Here is a 23780-nt window from a genome sequence, read left to right on the forward strand (position 1 = left end):
AGCACCAATCCTGAAGAAACCCCAGTAACTCCCAGGCCTATAGTTTCTCTCTTACTAGGTAGGCTTTTGTCTTCATGTTTCTAAGTTCTTAGCTACCAAGCAGATTTCCACTTCTCTAATTTAATTAACAGGTTTCCTCATATTCCCTAGCTACTCCATAAGAGCAACTCACAGAGTAATTGTGTCACTGATTCAAGCAGAGGCCACCTGGCATAAAGAATTAATCTCGCCTTCTACAAATATCCTCCAGTAGTGGAACATCGCCAGACCATCATCATCATCTTACTACAAAACTATGCTTACTGAAGATCAAAACCCAGATTTTCATTATCTTGTCATTCCTTCATCCTCTTTCTTCAGGGATCGAGAGAATTAAAGTGAATCTGATTCAATATTCCCCATCTTTGCGCATGTAGTCCACCTCTTGGTATATCTGTCCTATCCTGCTCAAGCGAAAACTGGGGGTGTTATTTTTCCTAACAGGTCTAACTCCCTTTTATCTCCAGGAATTTTTATTTTCTGGAAACCCTCTGGTACTACGGACTCCAGATTACACACATCTGCTGGTACTAGCACTGCTGTATGTCATAAGACTCTCCTCAAATCCCAAATGTTTTCCAAAATCAAAATCCGAGTACTTCCTGCCACCACCTGGAGGAGTGTTTGTGTGTAGTTTTTTACTGCTGTTGTTTAAAATCATGTCTCCTCTTAGACTGATTCCTTATTTCCATCAGTGAAATGTATTAAAGAATAGCCAGGCCCCCAGCTTATAGTCCGGGCTAACAACCTCTAATTTTTATTGGCAAGTAAATGTTTTGATTATTGTTCATGTTCACTTTCCTCCTCTTTAATAAGATAAACCTTTTAAGTTCTATCTTCTTGTAAATATACTATATTTTATTTCATCTTAAATTAGTATTGAGTAGTGCTACTGTTAGCCAGTTCCTACAGTTCATAATGTTTCTACTAGCAATCTTAACTTCTCTTTGTGAGGCCAGAAAGATTCAATTCTCCCACTGTTATCAGAGAGTTCTTGATTTCTAGCCATCCAAGAAGTATTTACAGACTTTTTAGGCAAAATCACTGTCTTATGCCTGAAGAAAGATTTTATTTTCTGTGACTACTTGCTGTGCGAAAAGACTTTGATTCATCCCATGATTTAGAATTCTTTGTACTGTGAACTGCGGATTTCATTTCACTGGTTATTTCTTTTGTCAAGTTTGCCAAGTTGAAGCTTCCAACACTTCTTTCCTCTTCATATTATCCTGATTTGTTTACTAGGCTACCTCATTACTCTCATGATAACACTCAAAGACAAAATGCTTTCCAAAGCTGCTGTACCCACTTAGGCTTCTGTTCATATCTCTCCTTGGACCATCTTGAGTGCTGCATCACTAGCTAGCTTCATCTTTTTTCCCAGTCTTAAAGGAGAAAGACTAATAATCTACAATTTCCTCTGAGTGTTGACATCTGGTGTTCAGCAACTCATTAACAGCTTTCACCTAGATTGGTTCTATCTTAGCTCAGTCAGCAACAATGAAAGGCTGTAAGTGAGTAGTATACACTTTCTGGAAGGCCCCTCCTACACTCATCACACATCCATCAGCCTCTGCAAACTGAGAGTGAGTTAAAATAGATACCCACAGCTTTCATATAAAAACTTCTATTTAAAGTTTCTTACAACAACCACATATCAGTAACTGCCTCTAGAAAGAGGAAGAATTTGCCCTTTTTTCAGGCCACGTGTTCCTCTCTACTTAAAACTGCTATCCACTGACCCCTGCTGACCTCTAACTGCTCTTCATTCTCTCCCTTTTACTGCTTCCTCTTACATGGACTCAGTAGAGGAAGTCATATTGAGCCAGATGAAGTGGGATGGCAGAATTACTTTCTTTGAGGAATCAATTGTTAATTTTGCTTCAATCGTTTCTGAAACTGAGAAAGTTAAAGATCTTTTATTAAATTCTAAAGATAATGGCCTTTTGATGATTCATCTCTGCTTGCTAAAATAGTCTGATGCAGTTGCAAACAACGACAAAATAAATATACAACTGAGAGAGTTACAGACCCAAAGACTTCCTTTCAACTCCCACCAGTAAATCTGTTCCTGTAATTTTTTCCAATAAAACTACATCTGGTTTTGGAAAAGGGATTTTACATTAAAATCAAATGTAGGCATGTCATACAAAATACAAAACCACTTCTAAAACAAACTCAAATATCATAGAAACACTTTGAGATGGCCTTTTAATGTTATGCAAAAGCAGTTCCTATAATAAACGTGGTTTTTTTCAAATCTCTTTATATGAAATTGTAATAGGTTTATACCATGATGCTACCATTTTTCTAAAAGTTATCCCCTAAACTGAAGAAATATTAATAATATATTGAGGTCTTTAAAGGGCAAATGATATTTCAGTCTTACTGAAAGTATCTGGTATTCTCTATATTCCTCCAATTTTCCTCCTATTTGAATTTTAATGTTCCATCAATGTCATGGCACAGGGTTTATTCCAGTGGCATAAAGAATTTGGCAGAGATGGATCAGAAAATCTGGATTACACGTACAGTGGATAATGTTATACTGTTCAAATAATCTAACACTACTCATCTACTGTTGGCAACTGTAAATCTAATAAATTATTTGAGTATAACTCCCTTTTGCACAATTCTGAGCACAGATTTTCTTACGTACTTAAAAAGAGGAAAGAAAAAATATTCAGCCTCAATTTTTGCTAACTATTGTACTTTTAGCCTTCTGTGACAGAATCACATTTTGTGCTTCAATTCTAGGTTCCAAAAAGCACACAATGAAACACATTTAATTGGCTGGCAGACAGTGGTTACATTTGCTTTTCCCAGTAAGGTCAGTAAAAAGAATATATTAAGAATGTCTTTCTACTCCCCAGTTTTCCTTTACCTACATGTAAAAATTCCCGAGGACAGTACTGCTCTCTGCCATTCCAGTTAATTAACTGCCATTTTTATTACAGTCTTGCTTTCAGGTCTATGAAGGAATAAATCTCCACCATGCAATGTGCTATACAAACACTTAGAAGGCTGTCTCCACCTTCCTAGTTTCATTTGACAGGATCTGCATTACATACAGTGCAAACATTACATTCATGTTGCCCACTAAAAGGTGCCTCCTGATGCTGTAAAATAAAGTGAATTACACTATAAAAATGCATTCTCACCTGCTTTCTTTTTCCTTGCTGCTTTCAACCTTAGGTCAGTCAACATCGAAAGTATCCGTGACTATTATGGAGTGGGGAGGAGGGAAAAGAATCACCCCACAAAACAAAACCAAAGATAGAGTAAAAAAGAAAACTTGCAACTATTAACTTGTTACTTGTGAGCCCAGCACCACAACTCAATGATGAACTACCTGTGATGCTGAAATTATAGTATAACAAGTCATAAAGAAACCTGTAGTTTGTACCAGTTTAAAGCTACAACTATTTGAAGTGATACATAGTTGACTGAACACTTTCCTCCAGCTAACAAAGCAGAAGCAGCATCCAAGTACCAGTGCTTAGACATTCTGTAACTCAGGTAGCATTTTCAACAGGACAAAGCACTCTAGATGTGAAGTTACAAATCTTATCTAGCATTTCAATTCAGTATAAAAACAAGTACAGGAAATTAACGCAAATTATGATGGTGAAATGTGTCCAGAGATGATGGAAAAGGAACACAGCCCAACCAGAAAGAACCACTGACAGTGCATTTAGTCCTGAACCTTCAAAAGACAGTGAGGCAACACAGAGGAGATACTTCTAATAAATCTGGTTGCTTTTCACACTCTTTTGGAGATTTCATGTGGGTACAAATGTACACAAGCCCATCCATCTTTGTCCTTAAAATAAAGACACTTCAGCACTCTCCTCAATGGGCTACAGGAGCCTTCTTCATACAATATCCACAGAAACAGTCCCCTATTCCAAGAGGAAGCCCCCCAGCACTGATGCAGTCAAGCAAGGATTGATGAATCTGACCTTTACCACCTCATTTGCATGTATGGCAACCAGAACTCTATGGATTACTTTTGATCTCTACATTTCCTCATGTGCTAGCTGCTGCCTTGGGGGCAAGTTCTTCACTGGCTCTCTATTTAGCAGACATGGGATACATTTCCTGCTGTACTGTACAAATGCCATCCCATCTTGCTGACAGCTATGAAATGTAGAAGGTGCAAATATGTCCCTGTAAAGCTATACCACCTTGGGTAAAATGTTGAGATAGAAAGAAATAGCTTCAAGCCTTTCATTGTCCATTTATTCCAAAAATAGTGCTTACAAATCCAACAGTCTTCCAACAGGACACAATAGCAGATTACCACAATACAAACAGCTACAGCACCTCCTAGCTCTCAGTGAAAAGCATTTCAGCTTACAAGCTCTACTTGTGTCTTTGCTATCTACCAGAGGACAGAAATAGTGAGTTACCACAGCTAAAAGGATGACTGACAAGTCACCATCTTGTCTCAGCCAGAGAAACATAAAGACCACCAAAAGTGGGATAAAATCAGAAACTGGGCATGCTTAATTAAGTTCAGTTATAGGCTTCTGGGACCTACATGCACCCTATATTTTCTTTTTTTTTTTTTTTTTTAACTCAGGAAATATTTGGAAGTCCTTACTGAGGAAACCTCCACTGGCCTCTGTGGCAGTTTTCCGGGAATCAGACTTTGCACATGTCTTAATTAAAGGACCATATTGCTGCCTTTTAGTTCACATCTTTAAAAACAGATAATATGGCCTATGTTGTAAAGTCAGTCCAGAAGAAATATTTATTTAAAAGTAATTTATGAGGGTACATGAAGTATTTTGTCTTCCTCTAAAAACTGTGGTATAATAGAAACTGCCTGTAGCACATATTAGCATTATCCAGGCTGATGCTACACATTAGACATGGCCCATGAAACACTCTAACCTCAAGGCAAAGTAATTTCTAATATCAAAACGCTCACACAAAGACAGTTCACAGTTGTGAAAAATACTTCCCTCCAACCTCAATTTCCATCCTCACTTTGTCAAATGTTATTAAAGATCGCATTAATGTCATGGTTCAAAAACTACTGCTTACCTAAGAATATTTCCTTTCTCTGCCACAGAACTCTATTTATTATTCGCACTCCAGAAGGGAAAGCATAAAGTTATTATTTATGTAGTCAAGGAAATCTACCTTAAAAAGTGCTGATCACCTAAAATGTGGGCAAATTTATCAGAAGTTATTGCAAATAATATAGATAATTCAAACACTAGCTGCAAAAATCCATATGGATGTATCCCTGCTTACTGAACCTTCAATATCAGATGACCTATTTATCCCAAGTTATCCGAAGATACTCAGAACCCTCAGAAGTCAGTTTGTAATAAACAGGGACTAAATCTAACAATATTCAAATGATGGGGGCTGGAAAATAATTTTGGATATAACCCTAGGTTCAAATACTTACTAAGTTTTCATTAGATTGGGTTTCTTGCAAAAAACAAGGAGGAAAAATTTTAGAAAGTGTCCTGTATAGCCCCTACTGTTCCTATTAATGTCAGCAACAATGCAGCATTCAGTATTTCTGAAAATTCCTGACATTACAAGAATTTTTATAGATAAATCTCTTTGTTTTGTTTATCATTTAGGAATACACACAGAATCCAAAGGATATTCAGGCTTCTAAAGTATATACATTGAACAAGGTAATACAAGAGATAAAATATCACCTTCTGGAAATTTATCCTTTATTTGCCAAGAGTAGTGACAATGATCAGAATGGGATGCTCCTACCAAATATACCTGATGACTGTGGTTAGGTCAATAATACTGTTTTAAGCACTAAGAACAGAAAATCAGATTTATACACATTACATTGTACATTTACTGGACCTAATTATAATTCTAACAAAAAAGCTAAGAAAATTATCTTCCGAGGCTGTACCTCTACTATTCAATCAAATGGATGTGGGAAAACTCTAGGCATTAAATCCAGCTATCATGGAAGATTTAGTAATTTCTACTATCTAGCTAGACAGCTTCCCACACAAAATCCTTCTGGGGCCAGGACCTAGTGGACAACAAGTTGAGGACGAACCAACAGCATGCCCTTGCTTCAAAGAGGGCTGCACATTTCTTGCACTGCATTGACAACAGGCCTAGGCACTGGTGAGAGCCCACCACTGGAAAGGTACCAGTTGCAGGCTCCCCAGTAAAAGAAAGATACGGACTTACTGGAGTCCAGCATAGGGTCTAGAAAGATGATGAAGGAACTGGAGCAGCTGTCATACAAGGAGAGGCTGAGGGAGCCGGGACTCTTCAGCCTTGAGAAGAGAGGGTTCAGGTGGGTCTTGTCAATGTGTTTAAATACCTGACCAGGAGAGTAAAGAAGATGGAGCCAGACTCTTCTCAGTGGTGCTCAGTGAAAAGACAAAACAAAATAGGCACAAACTGAAACACAGGAAGTTCTGTTTAAATTCTGCGCAGGCTGCCAAGTGAGTTTGCCTCATATCCTTGGCGATACGGTCCTAGGCAAGCTGCTATGGCTGGCTTTGGTCTGAGCAAGGGGACTAGACTAGATAACCTCCCAAAGTGACTTCAAGAAAGCTATTATCAAGTATACAATCTTTAAAAACGTTTCTCCATGTTACCTGTATCATTGAAATACCATCATAAGTATGCTAAGAAATGCCAATCTACTTGCAAGGACCTATTAAAAAATACTATTTTTTAAATAGATTGGAAAGCCATAAATCAGATTGTGAGCTGTTTCTGCACTACTGTTTTAAAGAGCAATACAAAATGAACTGTGAGAAAGAGCTGCATTACTATCATGGTATAAAACTAGAGGCTGTGATCGTGGGAATGGAAAAACAGCATCCACAAAGCTGTTCTCTACAAAGGCTGAATGCCATAACTATTAGTATATTGGGTAAACTCTGCCTCAAAAAGTCAAAGTTGTTCTGATAAATATTAAATTGGCCTCATTTTGACCATGTCCACAAATGCTTCTTTATGAATATACAGTGTATTTGAGTGAATACTTGCTTTTATGAAGGAGGATTTTTTAAAGTCTACAGACTCAATCCTTAACAGAAAGTGACAAGGAGAAAAGAAGTTATCCAAATACTCATTTGGGACTAAGTGTTTATCAGACATACAAGTTCCTGACCACAGGGAAGAGATATGAGATACCTGACACTGACATTTATATTCTAATTCTCACTGAAGGCCTAAAAATTCCTTCTAAATATCCTGAACACCAAAACAATGTCAAAAAAACCAAAGAAATACAACATATGCTTTCCCTGGTATGATTAGTAGCAATATATTGTGTTCATACAGCAATTTCAGACCTTACAGTGTTACATTCTGTTTTCTTTTCAAGCACACAATGCACTGTATTGCTTCACTTACTATTAGCAGTAGCAGGACAATATCAGGATTATCACAGGCACAGGCTACATGCATTGATGTCCAAAAATCCTCATCTTGATGATTTACATTTACTCCTCTGTCAATCAGAATTTCAGCAGCAAATGCATTATCATAGCGGGCACACTAGAAGAAAGAAGAGCAGATTAGGGATGGTGTTTTATTCAGTGTACAACTGAATTTATCACATACAACTTTTGCTCCATATAACTTTTATATTAAGCAGATGAGACACTGTTGCTAAACTTCTGTTTGCAGGGGACAACAGCTGATGAATCTACAGAAATACTTTTATGGAGACTACAAGTTTCATGTGCATGATTCACAGAATCCCTTATTCCCTCTGAAAAAGCACTATGTAAAATTTGCCAAAATCTGCCGTAAAAATGAGTCTTTCTTTCTACTCAGTATTCTAATTCCAAATCAGTGCACAGCCATTAGTGCCTGAAGATCACATAATGAGCAGTGGCATCTAAGTATACCCACAGATATATATATCCACATATGAGAACCTCTGAGTTTTTGCAGATGACAGCAATAATACACACCTTTCCATACTCTTGTCTTTTTTCCAGTCCACTAACTGTACTGATTTTTATCCAAATCTCTCTGACAGACAAATACGCTGCACACTAAGGGTGTTGGAGGCAGGGTGGTTGCACACATATGTGTGTCTGTACTTTGTTTTGATGATGGAAATCACTAATTTTGGCAGAGAATAAACTGGTTTAGCCATTGCTTTGAGCTTAACTCCTGTGTCACATCTGCGCTTTTTTATGGACACACTTACAGATAATTTAAAATACAATCAGGGCACCTAAATTAAGATCCTAACTTTGGCCTAACATAAAAACTCAGTAACTCTTTAGAGAAAGATCCTCTGTTTTCCCACTGGGAAGAGGTTATAGGGAGACTAATTTTCTGTATTAGATACTAGATGCTTTGAGTACAATCTTTAATGCTTGTGCTTCTTCCAATATTTAAAGCTGTATAATATTTCCATGTCCCAGAAAGCACCAATACACATTGCACAAAACACAGAATAGTAGGTTGGAAGGGATCTCAAGGATCACCTGTTCCAACCTTTGCACACCTCTAAACCTCAGCATCCAACACCTGGAATTGTAAATGTGTCCAACATTGAAGGAGATAGACCTGAGGCAGCTTCAGCATCCTGAGCTTTGGTCAGCAGTGTCACAGCTTGCTGTTAGACATGTCTGCTGAGAGCTACCACCCCCTTCTGGGAGCTGAGCATTAAGCTCCACCTTACAGCCCTTTGAGAGATCAAGAGACTTAAGTGTCATTATTTGCACCAAAAATGCTGAGGTGTTAACACTGATTTCTTTCAATTATAGTGAAATGTGCAGATAATTTGCAAGTGAAGGTTCAACAGTTATGTGGTTATGTCTGTATCACAGGTGGAACTACACCATGGCATCTTTTTTTTTTAACTTCTCCTCTCATGGAGTGCAAAGAGAGTTCAGTTAATACCTTTGAAGCTTTCATGGCTTCCCTGAGATTCAACCATACTTGTCTACAAGTGACTGCAAAAGAATCTTTATAAAGTGCAACTTTTTTTTTTAATAGAAATATTTCATATTTTGGACGTGAACAGAAATTGAAAAGGAAAAAGGAATTATACAACGAATCAGATTTTAAGTAAAATGTGAAGATAAATGTCTTTTCCATTAATTCTAGAATAAAAACATTCACACGACAACACTGATTAAGCTCCCCTTTCCAAAAGCAGCTGTATGTATGTATATATGTGTAGAATTACAGTGGCAAAACTAGTACTTAGAATGGATCTGAGTGGGCTTTAAAAATATAATTAAGATGCATGCTAAATTACTATTTTCAGTCCTTGCAGAAAACCAGACTTGGCTTATCTGTTTCCGTGCATCATGACTCTCTTCTTCTGTCTGCACTGCTCGCAAATTGGGGTCAAATCCAAATTTAATTGAAATCAGGTTTGCCCCTGCCTCCAATAGGACCAGCATTTACCTGCAATTATAAGTACACTAACTCTGACTAAACTGAGGTAGTAGATTACACACAGTTCTCTACTGCGTATTTCTACTGCAGGAAGCTTCCCCTCCTTTTGAGGCATGTGTGTGCCTGGGAAGCAGCAGGCACCAGTAGACAGATACTGACTGTGACAGTGATTCAGATCAAGAAACCTAAAAAAGGACAGTTCCACTGCTAAAGAGTGTGATCACCTGATTACAACAAAGCAACTTGAAATCCCTGCAGATGGAATTTTCCTTCTTCTGCTTTAAAATGCCTGTGAGACAGATGTCACATCAGCTACACTGAAGATAAAAATTGTTTCCTAGGGCTTTCAGCACAGAGTACAACTTGGGATGCCTGAATTTCAGAAATCCTAAAGATAACAGCTCATATGGGCTGCATTTTTAAAGAGTGATTGAATACTTTTGCAGTAGGCAAATAATTAGGGAAAAGAGAACTTAAATTTTCTCTGTTCCAACTCATTCCTGCCCCCTACCCTTACCTAAGCCTCTACTTGCCAAAAAGCCCTTGGTAAGTAGCACGGCCATGGAATATGGAAAACACAGATTAATTACATAAGGGAAATGCAACATCTGGCAAGAGCATGCTTGCAGGTGTGCTGGAGTCCAGTAATACTCTAGGATCTTATTTTTTCATCAAGAAATATCACTATTTTGTGTACGTACTATGAGAAAATTAATCCAACTGTTCTAAAATTAAACACTCTGCCAGCAGACTTTTCACTGGATCTGTTATGTGCTTGTATTTTGGAAGTCACATCTATTTTAGCAGCACTGTGCCACAAAGTTGGATCCAAATATCTTGAAACAGTTTCACATCAAATAGAAAGCATGTCTGCAATTGAAGCATCACAGACTAAAATAAAGGATTATAAGACTTAAGAATTTTTGACGAGTTTTGCACTGGCTTCAGCAAAGCCAGAATTTTACCTCTGCAATATTTCTTTCTCTCTGCCTGTCAGTCTTTTCTCCCCATGCCCTTACATTTTGCTTCTCTTTTGGTCATTGTATACAAACCGTTTTCCTTTTACCTTCCAGTTACTTTATCTAAATCGCTATGTAAATAATGATAAAATAAATGCAGATGTATTAAGTATCCACATGTAGGAAACTGGTGCAATAAAATATGAAATTAAAAAAAAAAAAAAAAAAAGGAAAAATGTTACGATGTGGTGTTTTTCAAATGGGACCTGTGAATCTCTGAACCATATAATTCTATCTTCGGAATCAAGCAATATTGCCTTTATTCTTTCTTACTGCACAGATAATTTTTAAATAAAACATTTCATTCTGCTTTGTTACCATTCCTATGACATGATCCATCCTTTCATAAGCAATTTGAAAATGACCATTTATTTCACATGCATAGCTGGATGCAGTCATAACCACTGTGGAGGGCATTGTAGATAAAAAAAAGTTATTGCTAAGCCTTTTTTTTGTTAATGTGCCCAACATGTTACCCAGCATCCCACCATATTTATCCACAGTCACTAACACCAATCTTCAATCACTCTTACCAGATGGAGCAAGGAGCCTCCTGAGGAAACAAGCATATGAGGGTCAGCACCATCCTTCAATAGCCGTAGCACTGAAATATCAAAGAAAAGAGAAATTAGAATTAATACAGCAATATACCTAATTCTGAGCTGTTAATAGGATGATTCTTCATCATCTTCATTAAGAGACTTAATAACATATGCAAACCTCCCAGATAACATTTGCAAAACTATCATGTCAGCATTTCCCATCTCATCTATTTTAATGGCTAAGCCTGGAAGCAAAGAACCGTTTATAATGATGTTAAATATGAACAGTATCAAGGACTTCTCAAGCGGACAGATGAGCGTGTCAGTTTGTACATAGGACAGGGGATAGCCGGAGAAGAAACCCTGTCTCAAGGTCACAATCACCCGATTAGTCCATTTTGGAGCAAAAATCACAATCAACTGGTTTTATTTTACTTTGCAGAGCTCCCATGACGTTTGTTGGCTTTTTCAATAAATAACTGAAACCAGTGTTCATAATCTGTATCACTTGAAATTAATCATCATGCCAAAACTAAATGATCTGCACTCAATTTCACATTTGTAGTTCATTGTCAGATCACTGATGCAGCAGAAGTCTTAAAATTATATTTGGAGTCAAACTCCACTCCCAGTTACATGTATTAAACCCCTTTGAAATGAAAATTGGCTTATAAAGGCAAGCAAAACCACTACCCTTCATACTTGTGCTCACTCAAGTGTAAAAAATCAGCACTTTTTCCCATGGTCTTTATTGCCTTTACAACCTTCTCACTTGGAATCAAAGCATGAACTAACTCATGCTACCAGCGTTCATTCCTAGAACAAAATTGCACAGTAACAATGCCAGATGTTATCAGGGGAATCAGCACCAGCATTGCAACTCTGTCTTCACTAAACTGGTACGAAGGACCCTTTCAAAATGCCTCCCTCCAGGAGAATAACTGCCAATAACGTTTCCTGCGTAAGAACACAGATGGTTTTACCTCAACATCTGGAAATCCTGGTTTTGATTCCTAATTAAGATTTCTGGATGGAGTTGCGCAAAGGTCTGCAAAGGAAGTTTAAGTTCAGAGTACCCTAGAAATGTGGTCCACTGCAGTGTCTGTCCTACAGGAGGGCCATAAATTTGTCTCAAGTCTCTTCTGACTTCTGTGAATCTGTCAAAGAGACTCATGTACACCATGTCCTCTTTATCCATGCATTTTTTCTATGTGTTTTTGTTCTCTCTAGAAATATCTTGCAACTCCATTTTTGCTATACATTTAAACTTCTTCCAGCATTCAAACATTCAGCTGACCTATTTGAAAGGGGTCAGTTTTCTTTTCAAATACTGTCAATTTACACAAGCAATGTTGACCAGGTGACCTAGAAAAATTCATCCTAAGAAAGAAAATATGGCTAAACGGTTGCATGCCTATAAAATTTAAGTGAAAGTATTGGCATCATCATTACTAAATAATTCATACATAATTAACACACTGGTATATTAGACAAATAATAGTTAAACAAATCCATTTAATCTTTTGCTCTTTTTAAAACTTTGAAAATCAAACATCATCTGAAGTATTGTATAACTTCATACTTTATACATAGTTCCATAGTACCTATTTCTCCTTACAGAAGGTTTTGCTACTTTTCATTTACACAATTGTAAAAGACTTGAATGTTCTGGCAAATGCCACTTCGAAAAATAAATACTATTAGAAGTCACTGTTGTCTGCCAAAAGTAGAAGTGGAACATTAAGTAACATGCAATAAATGAACTGTACAACAACTGCCAACCAAGATGAAAAGTACTGAAGCAGAGTGGGAGGGTGGAGAAATATTTACAAATTTTCACTACCTTGGGAAAAATGAATGAACAACAAAAAAAAACAAGTACTTCTTTCTGCTCTCAGATCCGCAAATCCAATACTGAAGTACACAACTGACTTCATCCAGACAAAGACTGTCAGAAATAGAAGTTCAGAACTAAGTTCTTTCCTTCTTCAAATAACTAAATTGCTGAACACATATGGACATGCTTCCTCTACCTCAGGTTTTAGTGAGTAAAGATGTTATTGTAAATCCTTCCTCCTTAAATAGGTGTGCAACGACATCCACCTCAAGAGTTAATATTTTCAATATTCCCCTGTTAATGCCATTTCTTTAGCAGGCCACAAAAGATGAATCCCATATCACAGAAGATTTCTTAAGGCTCCAAAAGTAATTTCATTCTGCCAATCCCATCAGGATTTCACCTGAACAAATTAACACTCCAAATTTTTCCCCTTCCTCCATTCCTGTTTTTCCAGGATAAAAAAAAATAAAAAAAATAATAAATTAGTAACTATGCCTTGGTTCTACCTGCAGCAATAGTCTCATTTGCAAACACTGGAATCAAGGCAGATAGTCCTTAAAGGTGTGATTTCCAGAAATCACTAAACCGCCATAATTCTGGCTTTAACTAATTACATCAGTGAAAGCATTTGACTCTCTGAAAACACTGTCTTTATAGTGTATTCTCACAGACTGCACTGCTGTGAAAAGGGGGAAGGCATGTTACCCACTGCATGGCTTATTCTCTTTTGCCATCTCTCTCAACTTATGCAGGGCACATTCAACTGGACCAGTAAGTCTAATCTTTTTTATTAGTATTATTTTTTCTTTCTCCTTTCTCCTTAAAGGTTAGTTTTCAGCCTGGTCAAAGTGGCTGACTGCACAGCTCCTTAAGCACCAGCACAGAGGATACAAATGCACACATCATGTGGAGGGAGAGCAAGCACAGTGTGTTTTGGTGGAAGAAGTCTTAGATTGACTAAGGCTGATAATTAAATAACCTCCTCAGTCTGTGCTTCTACAAGGTGGGATAAGCTGATTAAGGAGAGAACAAAAAGAGTCTATTCCCTTCCCTCATTAACAAAAGGACTTGCACATCATTTTCCTCTGGCTGCTTCTGCAACTTGGAACTGACTCTAATGGCACAAAATAGCCCAGGCAAAAAAAAAAAAAAAAAAAAAAAAGCAGAGTTTCCTGTTGGGTCATTGAGAAAACCTCATTCATTGAGAGCCCTGGGATCACTAAAACCAAAAGGGTAGACCTCTCTCTTGGCAGGACTAGGACACATAGGAAGGTCATAGGGTTGGGAAACTGCATTTCTAAAAATATTCCAAAATAATTTCTTCTGAAGCCTAAAATAGCAACCAAATGACAGAAAGGGTATGGAAAACACAGACTATTTATTGAATCTCTTCCTTCCACCAAACCCCCAGAGACTTGTTTCTTATAGAGAACGTACACAAAATGAAGTAATGCCTTTCGGATCCATTTTGCAACACCTTACTTTTGAAGCTAAAAAATGACAGACCATTTCTAGATCTGAGATAGAAATTTGTAAGAATGTTTTCGCTTTACTTCTTTTCCCCTTAGCAGAAATGCAGACCAAGACTGCAGTATAAAGAATATGAAAGCTGCAATTTTAAAGTAGAATATTAATTATGATCATGAACAAATTATCATAAAAACTTAGGACACATGGATAAAAGCTCTGTAGCTCTTCTCTTTGGTTTATTTTTCCTCATTATTGCATGTAGCTTAGTCACTGCTTCAAGGAAATTCATGTCACACAGACTACCAGGGCAAGATATGCAAACTCCTTTCAACAGGCAAGAGTCTTTGTTCTGAATCAGGATTATGTGCTACATTCTTCTGTATATAAAGTAAAAAAAAAAAAAAATCTCTTTTTTTAATCCACCACCCCCTCCTCCCCCTTCCCTCCCCCCGCAAAACACAGTAGAAGAAGAAAATAAAGAAAAGAAGATCACAGAAGCAGAATCCCACTCACTACTGTGCAACTCACTTAGGTCATTCACGTAAGACTTTACTAGTCAGTGGGAAAATCTCCACATTATGTTCATGTTTTCCTTTTGATAGAACTATTCTAGTTAATGCTAGTAATTTGGGAGAGAGATTGTCATAGGTAACTACATTCCAGAAATGCTATAACTCTTAATTAATGCAATTTTTACAGTTTTCACAAGTCTTTCTTTTAAAACGTTTATTTATTTGTACTCTTTCATGGAAAAGAATTCTCCAGAAAAGATGAGGCGGCTGTAAAGAAGCTTGAAGGCAGGAAGCTGACATTTATTTGGGAAAAAAATAAAAAAAAAAAAAAGTAAAATTTCCAGTAAATTCTCAAGCCCTTCCTATCTGTGTACGAACAGGTCCATCCATTCTCTGATGACTTTCAGATTTGACACACAAAATATTCAAATACTTACAGTAGAAATTCACACCTAATCTCATAAAAGATGTTTTAGGAAGCATTGGAGTTATAAACTCTCAGCAGTAAAAAAGATAATTATCAAGGTAGCTTTTTACATATGCCTGATGTTACAATTTTGACTAAATGATTCCTGTGAGCTGAACAGCTTTCCACACTCCACTGACTGTATTGACTACATTACAATTTACTATGTAGCCTTAGAATCCAGTAAAGGCAGTATGGTGCCTGTTACCAGCCACAGGTCTTGCATTTACTTCATATGTGGGACTTGGGCTGTAAGTCTGGATGGTCTTGGCTTGTTTAGCTGTTATAGCAACTGGGTAATGACAAGGTGACAATTACCAGGCATATTTTAGTTTAATTTAGCTTTATGTAACTGTGCTGTTATGAATTTTGATATATACAGCAGTAACTAGTACTTAGCTGTGCTATGTTGAATAGCATTTAGCTACACTGGCATCTAGAACTATCTATAACCTTGTATGTCGCAAGTAAAGATCTGAAGTGACAGCAGACCCTGGAAGGTGAATTCAGAGGATGCAGGGCTATCAATAACTCACCAGTGATCAGCTACTGATGCTAATGCAAACTTAGGATCAGGGCAATGGTGCATTCACAGCAAACCCAGGCTTAGTAGAAACAGAAGTTGGGGGGCGGGGGGGGAAGTGCCTAGCATATGTAAAACTTAATCACTGGCCATCTGCTATGCTGGATATACAGTACCAGTATATGTTTCTATTAATCATTCCTCTGAGGAGTAGCAACTAGCTAGTGTAAACTTTGTTCCTCTTAACATCTATTTTTGTTCTCTTTAGCTTAGCATGAATAACTGTAACTGGCAGAATTAATCGTTATATGCAGAAACATGACTTACTGCAGAAGCCTAGCTAAGACTGTGCTGCTGCTGTAATGGATTATCCCATTCTCCTGCCTCAGGCTGCATAATTCTGCCACTTGCCTCTCGTTGGCACAAGGCAAAGATTAGTTTCCATTAAATCAACAATCTGGGAATTTGGCACTGGGTAATGCGTATGAATAGGGAGAATAGGGTAGCCACCACTTTCAGAAACAGCTGAAAGCAGTTCAGGCATAAACCGACCATGAAATGAACCACTGGACAACAGAAGTGATGCATACTTCTATTCTTTCCACTTCCACCAATTAAAGAAGTGTCATATTTTGCCCTTTACTCTCTCCACAGTCAGACCTTTTGTCTAATGCTGACATCTTAAACTCTGTATAGATGTCCCACTAAGAATTCTTGCCATCTTCACGTCTCATTAGTAATTGTTGCTTATTCTTCAGTAGTCACTGTACCTTCAGCTTGTACCAAAGGTACTTACGAGGAACCTGCTATTCAGCTCAGTTGTGTATAAGAAAAGGTGAGTGCCAGTCTCTGGTAAGTTATTCTTAATCAGAAAAGCAAATTAAGTCAACCAAAATGTCATAAATTTTTGTTTAATGCAGTCTTAGAAAAATATTTACCTTGCACCTTTGCTATGATTAGTTTAAAATTAAATTTTAAAATTCCAAGTACCACTGTTGATAACTTAATCATTCTTTTAAGCTGTCTTGTTTACCTAACAAACACATTTATAGTAGCAATACTGTTACCACATCATTCTTAGTGTAATAGCTGTTGTTTCCTGTCAAAGCAAGCTCTACCCATCGGTTGAGAGTGGTTATTCAGAGCAGTCATGCCCTTAATGCACTTTTCAAAAAAACGATTTGTAATCTTACTTCTTTTACCATCCTTCAAATATTTCCAGTTATCACTGCCAACATCTGCCAAACACGTTCAAACCTCATCTTCTCATTTTCTGAAGACCTCTTGGAAATAAATTCCCAACTTTGCTGCATAAAGACAACAAACCATAGATGAAATATATACACCATTTGGACAGCTCAGTGCACCATTCACAGAATGCAGAAACAAAGAGAGGAAAATTACTTTATCCATACTGGCAGAATTTGAGAATGTTAGCCTTACATATCCAAGCTATACTCTCCACTGTCTGGACAAAACACTGACCAGGATAGGGCTGACGCTTCCATCTTCCCTGGCAGAGCTCCCATAGTTCATAATTTTTTCAGGCATCCAGGAATCTGATTATCATGACCCCAGAGCAATCAAGGCATTGATTCCCTGCTGCATTTTAAAGTGTGATACGAACTGTCAGGCTGATTCCTGAGCTCCAGTCAACTCAGCACTACCTTTAAAAGAAACGAACCAAACCACCAAAGAAACAGACTGACAGAGATAGTACTACAGGTCCAGAGGACACCTCTCCCAGCTTTAACGTTAGGCCCAGATCAAAATACCTGTTAGTCCTATCCCATATTCTCTTTGTGCAGAAATTTGTCAGACCCCAGGCTTGGAAGCTGTTGAGAGGCTTCATCACTCCTCTGTGGGAGCGTATTTCAGGCAGCACAGGTAAGCACATGACAAGATAGGTCCCTTACTTTCTGCCCAGTCCTCTGCTACTTTCCCACCGGGCCCTACACCCTCAACTATTGTATGTCCATGCCCAGGCACCCGCTAGCCCTGGTAGCTTCCTGTCTAAGCACAGTCACTCTGGAGGGCAAGGACACAGCCCTCTTGCTATCTGATGTACCTTGAACTGGAAAACCACCCAGAAAATAACGGTTCTGTCTCCAGGCCACACAGACGCTGTCAAACTTCAATGAGGTCTCTAAGGAGGGTCACAGCTCCCTCAGTGAGGCAGATATTTCTAGCACTGTAGATACAGCCAGAATAATTTATGAGTTTAGGGACTATGATTATTTAGTAACTGCTAAATTTAAAACTTCTTCAAGCACATTCACCTGCTTTCATTTTGCTTCATTTTTATATACATGAACTTTAATGTAGTCTTTGCCTACACTGGAAAATACTAAGGCCACAAATCTAATAGCCTAAATAATGCTAGTGTGTGCCTCTTACAGTGCCAAAGCACAGTGATACAAATTAATTTATTGCCTTATATCACATGAAAAGGTGACGATGACCAACAGCACAGTGTGGCACACCTGAGTTAAGCTCTGATACGGCAGGAAAAGCATCTTTTTTTTAAGACACTGAAAAGACAGGTATTCACATGGAAAAAAGTGTAGACTCTGAAATCATTTCAGAGGAACATGATTTTAAAATAAGTGGGTCACATTACCTAACAGCTACATCTGTTTTCTCTTTTTCTGTGCAATATTGTCATGGTTTAAGCCCAGCTGGTAACTCAGAACCAAGCAGTGGCTGGCTCACTCCTCCCCCCTTTTCCCCCCCCACTCCCAGAGGGATGGGGAGAGGAATCAAAAGAATGTAACTCCCACAGGTTGAGGTAAGAACAGTCCAGTAACTAAGGTATAACACAAACCACTGCTGCTACCACAAGGGAAGTAACAAGGGAAGGGAATACAACCACTCACCACCCACCAACCGATACCCAGCCCAACCCAAGCAGTGACCTAACCCTTCCTGGTAACTGTCCCCAGTTCATATAGTGGGCATGACATGCTGTGGTATGGAATACCTCTTCAGCTAATTTGGGTTAGGTGTCCTGTCTCTGCTTCCTCCCGGCTTCCTCTCCTCCCTGGCAGAGCATGAGACTCAGAAAGTCTTTGGTCAGAGTAAAAATTACTCAGCAGCAACTAAAAACATATGTGTTATCAGCATCATTTCCAGGCCGAAAGTCAAAAACACAGCACTGTACCAGCTTACTAAGAAGGAGAAAAACTGACTGCTACTGCTGAACCCAGGACAGATATTTATTCCTAAAGTCTTATTTCATTTCTTTTTTCAGCTCACAGCATCCAATTCTTTCCTCCTGTATAGTTACACTTTCAAATAGAAGAACCCTAATTTATGTAATTTACCTGCAAATACACTGCAGTGTATTTGTGGTGTAAATCCAAGTAATTTAGAAAGGAGTGGAAACAGCCCCTCAGTTCTATGGCCCAAAGATACTGCTTGCAAAGGGAAAGACCAAGGTCACTAGGCAATGGTGGCAATCTCTTGTTTTGCCTCTGTTTCAAATGAACTCTTCCAGAGCTAGAGCTTTGGCCAGCTGTAGTAAGGTCTGTCTTACTTGCTTATAAAGGTTTGATTTTACCTCACTGTAACTCAAACCTGTATCTATTAGAGCTGTTGTTCAAATGATTCAACACCACCTCACAAAAAAACACATGCTTAGCGAAAAATATTGCTTCTATCATCAAAGCTGATAGCACAGCAGGGGTTTTGCCAGCATCGCTACTTCCCCAGGCCAAAATAGCTGTGTCGTCAAAACCTGGCAGCTCAGAGCTGACTGAATTCTAAATTTCCGGTAGTGGGATAAAATTACAATAAAAACAAAGCTTTTTAAAATATACCATAAGATGAACACTCTAAAATTAATCTTTGGGGGAAGTAGTTGATCATACAGTAAACTTAAATATGGCTTTTTCTCACAGCTTTCACTTCCAGCTAGCTCATCTGGGTTATTTATTTCAAGTTTCAAAAGACCAAAAAAAGGAACCTAGTATCTTTGCATTTATGTCAGTGCTGCATTCTGTACATATATTTCACCTGTCTCCCATGTGTGGGGTCTCCTGGTAGTCCTGACAAAGGTGACTAAAACCACCAAGAACATCATCGGCAAGCTGCAGTCAGTTTTTACAAAAGCTCACACCCCACACAGTTCACCTTAGAAATATGTGTCAATCTGAAAACTCTTTAAACTACTGGTGCAATTCTAAAGCTAATTTATCTGCTACAGACATCCTGACTGTACATTAGAATGTTTGTAGAACTGAATAAATGTTTCAGATCTTTATAATATTTTACTACATACGTTAAATTTACTTGAGACTTTGCAACACTACAGTCTTATTAAATGGGAAATACTAAAACACACATTAGCAAAATGACTCATTCTGTGGTCAGCAGCTTAATTTAAAAACCATTGTCATCCCACGCTTTTCCCTAATGTAACAGTAAAAGTTAAAGAATTTGCATATATCACAAATATTCTGCTGAACAGACTGTACAGTCCCTCTGTTTCACCTATCATGTATGTTGATCCTATGCCAACGTTACTTAATTGGCATAAATCAAATTACTGCTGACTTATATTACGTATGAAGCAAGACTCAATCCCTCTTTTAACTCTCACACCATGAAGAGCAAGTTTATGCCAGCTGGTTTAGTAGCCCTGTAAGCAAGTCATTACAACTTATACTAGGGATCTTCAAGGATAACAGGCTATTATCCTGCTTAGCAGCTGCTAAATGGTACTAATTACCAGCTGTAGACCACTGGCTGTTGGATTCTGTGTGTATAGCAGAAATCCTAGTGTGTGCACAAGGACACAAACTTAAACCAGGCAGTATAGGATAAACTAGGGACATCAGCTATCCATGCATTAATCAAAAATTATTGTGCATGCCAGGGGAGGTTTGGATCAGGTATTAAGAAAAACATTCTTTACTGAAAGGATGATCAGACATTGAAACAGGCTTCCAAGGGTTGTAGTGGAATCACCATCCCAGTAAGTGTCAAAAACCATGTAGGTGAGTCCCTTAGCGACACAGTTTACTGGTGGACTTGGCAGTCCTGGGGTAACGGTTGGACCTCATGATCTGAAAAGTCTTTTCCACCCTAGTTGATTCTATGATTCTATGTTGCATATGGGTGACCAGAGCTATGTAGGAAATGTCTGGTTCCAGGAATATCTCAGTACTTGACATATTCAGCTCAGGTACCACCTTTCACAGGATGTTTACATAGTTAAAATCGGAGCGCTTCTCTCTTGTTCATGCCTCCATACACACACTCCCGCTCTCAACCTTACATGAGCTGGTATAGGGAGCTGCACTCTTGACATGCATTATACTTTTCCTAGTGGTAATACAAGCAATATATCTGATAACCTCCAAATCTTTATTCTCCTCTAATTTTGAGTCAGCTCTTTCCAACCAAAGTACAGGGACATGAAGGGTCTGAGGCATACAGCTAGACTTTCTCTCACATCTTGTCTTCCAAACTCCCAACCTTCAAGGGATTCTTTCACACTTGGCAAAGGGCTGGCTTGTCACATTTCATAACAAAACACACCTGGGTCGGAGCAATCCCAGGCACAGCTACAGATTGGGCAAAGAAGAGATTCAGAGCGGCCCTGCAGAGAAGGACTTGGGGGTGCTGGTTGATGAGAAAATGAACATAAGCCAGCAGTGTGCGCTCGCAGCCCAGAAAGCCAACCATATCCTGGGCTGCATCAAAAGCAGCGTGACCAGCAGGTCGAAAGAGGTGATCCTGCCCCTCTACTCTGCTCTTGTGAGACCTCACCTGGAGTATTGTGTGCAGTTCTGGTGTCCTCAACATAAAAAGGACATGGAACTGCTGGAACAAGTCCAGAGGAGGGCCACGAGGATGATCAGGGGACTGGAGCACCTCCCATATGAAGACAGGATGAGAAAGTTGGGGCTGTTCAGCCTGGAGAAGAGAAGGCTGCTTGGAGACCTCATAGCAGCCTTCCAGTATCTGAAGGGGGCCTATAGGAATGCTGGGGAGGGACTCTTCATTAGGGACTGTAGTGACAGGACAAGGGGTAACGGCTTAAAACTTAAACAGGGAAGTTTAGATTGAATATAAGGAGGAAATTCTTTCCTGTTAGGGCGGTGAGGCACTGGAATTTGTTGCCCAGGGAGGTTGTGAGTGCTCCATCCCTGGCAGTGTTCAAGGCCAGGTTGGATGAAGCCTTGGGTGGGATGGTTTAGTGTGAGGTGTCCCTGCCCATGGCAGGGGGTTGGAACTAGATGATCTTGAGGTCCTTTCCAACCCTAACTATTCTATGATTCTATGATTCTAAGTTTTGTAACCTTGGTCCATTTCTGACAGGATAGCCCAAATTTTATCATTTACTCTTGACTGATGAGTGTTCTTTGCACAGGCTAGGTGCCTTTATCAGTGGTGACTACAACAAAGGAGCAACAGTAAGGCAGCTATGAAGTGTCTTAATAACATTAATAAGGGTCTTGTCTGAACTAAATTTGTTTTAATATATACTAGAATCTTTATTAGTCTCCCTCATATTTGATGGATGACCCGGATGACTAGCAAGAAGCACAAATTGCCCACAGACAGGTCCACATAATCTCCAGTCAGTGCTGCTGACTGCACAAGCTCAGCCTCCTGGAAACCATTCTTCTGTCACTCATCCTATAGCTGTTTCTGTATGTTTGCAAGTTCAGTGCATTCTAGCTTCATTTCCCCACACCAATGACAGCAACCACCACCAGTACCAATACACCAACAACAAAAAAAACCCTAAAAAATCTGCTATGACCACATAATCACCCTAAGGATGACAGATCACGTATATAAAGCCAGCACAGCAGAAAAGTGAAGCCTCTGACTACCACTTTCTTAAAATACCTCAGAATAAGCAAAGGAAAGCATCTCTATATATCTGCTTTGAGGTAAGGCTATCACACTTGAAGACTGCAGCAATGCAGACTTCACACGATTTCAATATTCAGTAGCTGAAATACAAAAATCATTCAAGGACACAGTGGACTGAAATGACAGATTTATAATTGTTCATCTAAATGCAGCTTCCAAGCAAAGAGCCAAATGGGAAGCACAAACAGTTCTGCATTCAGTATCACCATGCTCACAGATGGCTACGCCTGCACACCAATTTTATGTAGGGTAAACCTACACTTGGTTACCTGTGAAGCATTTGAAGATCTGGGGAATCTAGGATGAGATGTAGGAGAAACAGACCCTCTGCCTCATATTTAATACTCAACACCTCTTCTTTGACACCAGTAAGTATCTACAGAGGCCAAATTATCATGTCAAAGCTGGTGCAACCAGTAAACCACAAAGCAAATTTTGCTTTATTTATGTATTATTTAAGATTTTACAAGTACGGATTGCAGTTACAGGCCAGCATGGAGAGGACAAAATTATACTCACACATGGTACAATCGTGTGTTTTTCATTGCTTATGGAAAGCAAAAGTCTGACATACAAGTTGATAGTTAATTTGGCTTTGAAGTAGAATTATCAATTGTTCCTCACAGAAACCTCTCTGTGGAGAACAACTGCTTTGCTTAGTTTGTTTTTGCACTACCATAAGAGCTGCCTTAGTTCAATACCCCAGTTAGCTCAGTCCTCTCCAAAACTCAGAATAGTGTTGGACTATGGACCTTCTGAGGCTCCTTCTAGCCTGACTGATTTTACAACTTCTTGAATTCAGCAGTCTTGATGTGAACAAGGGAAAGGAGCAACTAATACCACATCGCCTGACAGAAGAGTGCCTCTGAGTTCTGAGTAATACCATTGAGCCCACATCCATATGGAGCCACACAGTAGGTTTGGGCAGTGATGATGAGCTACAAGTACAGAGGCTCAAGCTTCCCAAGTGATACACAATGCCACATTTTCTCGTTCACTCAATCTACACACCTGACACATCTGGCACATAAAGCTGATAAATCAGGCAGAAGCCAGGGAGAACCCTGCTCTAGAAGCGTCTTACTAATAGAGAAAGT

At 38.8% G+C, this 23780-nt stretch overlaps 1 protein-coding gene across 1 annotated transcript in view; it reads right to left on the reverse strand.

Annotated features, from left to right (window-relative positions):
• Positions 1-23780, reverse strand: part of MYO16 (myosin XVI) — a 369554-nt gene that overhangs the window by 237589 nt on the left and 108185 nt on the right. The window contains exons 3-4 of the mRNA XM_065677940.1: positions 10976-11046; positions 7411-7554 (exon numbers count right to left, since the gene is read on the reverse strand). Coding sequence (XP_065534012.1) covers positions 7411-7554; positions 10976-11046 — 215 coding nt within the window. The remainder of the gene's footprint in view (positions 1-7410; positions 7555-10975; positions 11047-23780) is intronic.

This window comes from Lathamus discolor, chromosome 4 (genome assembly GCF_037157495.1).
Source record: "Lathamus discolor isolate bLatDis1 chromosome 4, bLatDis1.hap1, whole genome shotgun sequence".
NCBI lineage: Eukaryota > Metazoa > Chordata > Aves > Psittaciformes > Psittacidae > Lathamus > Lathamus discolor.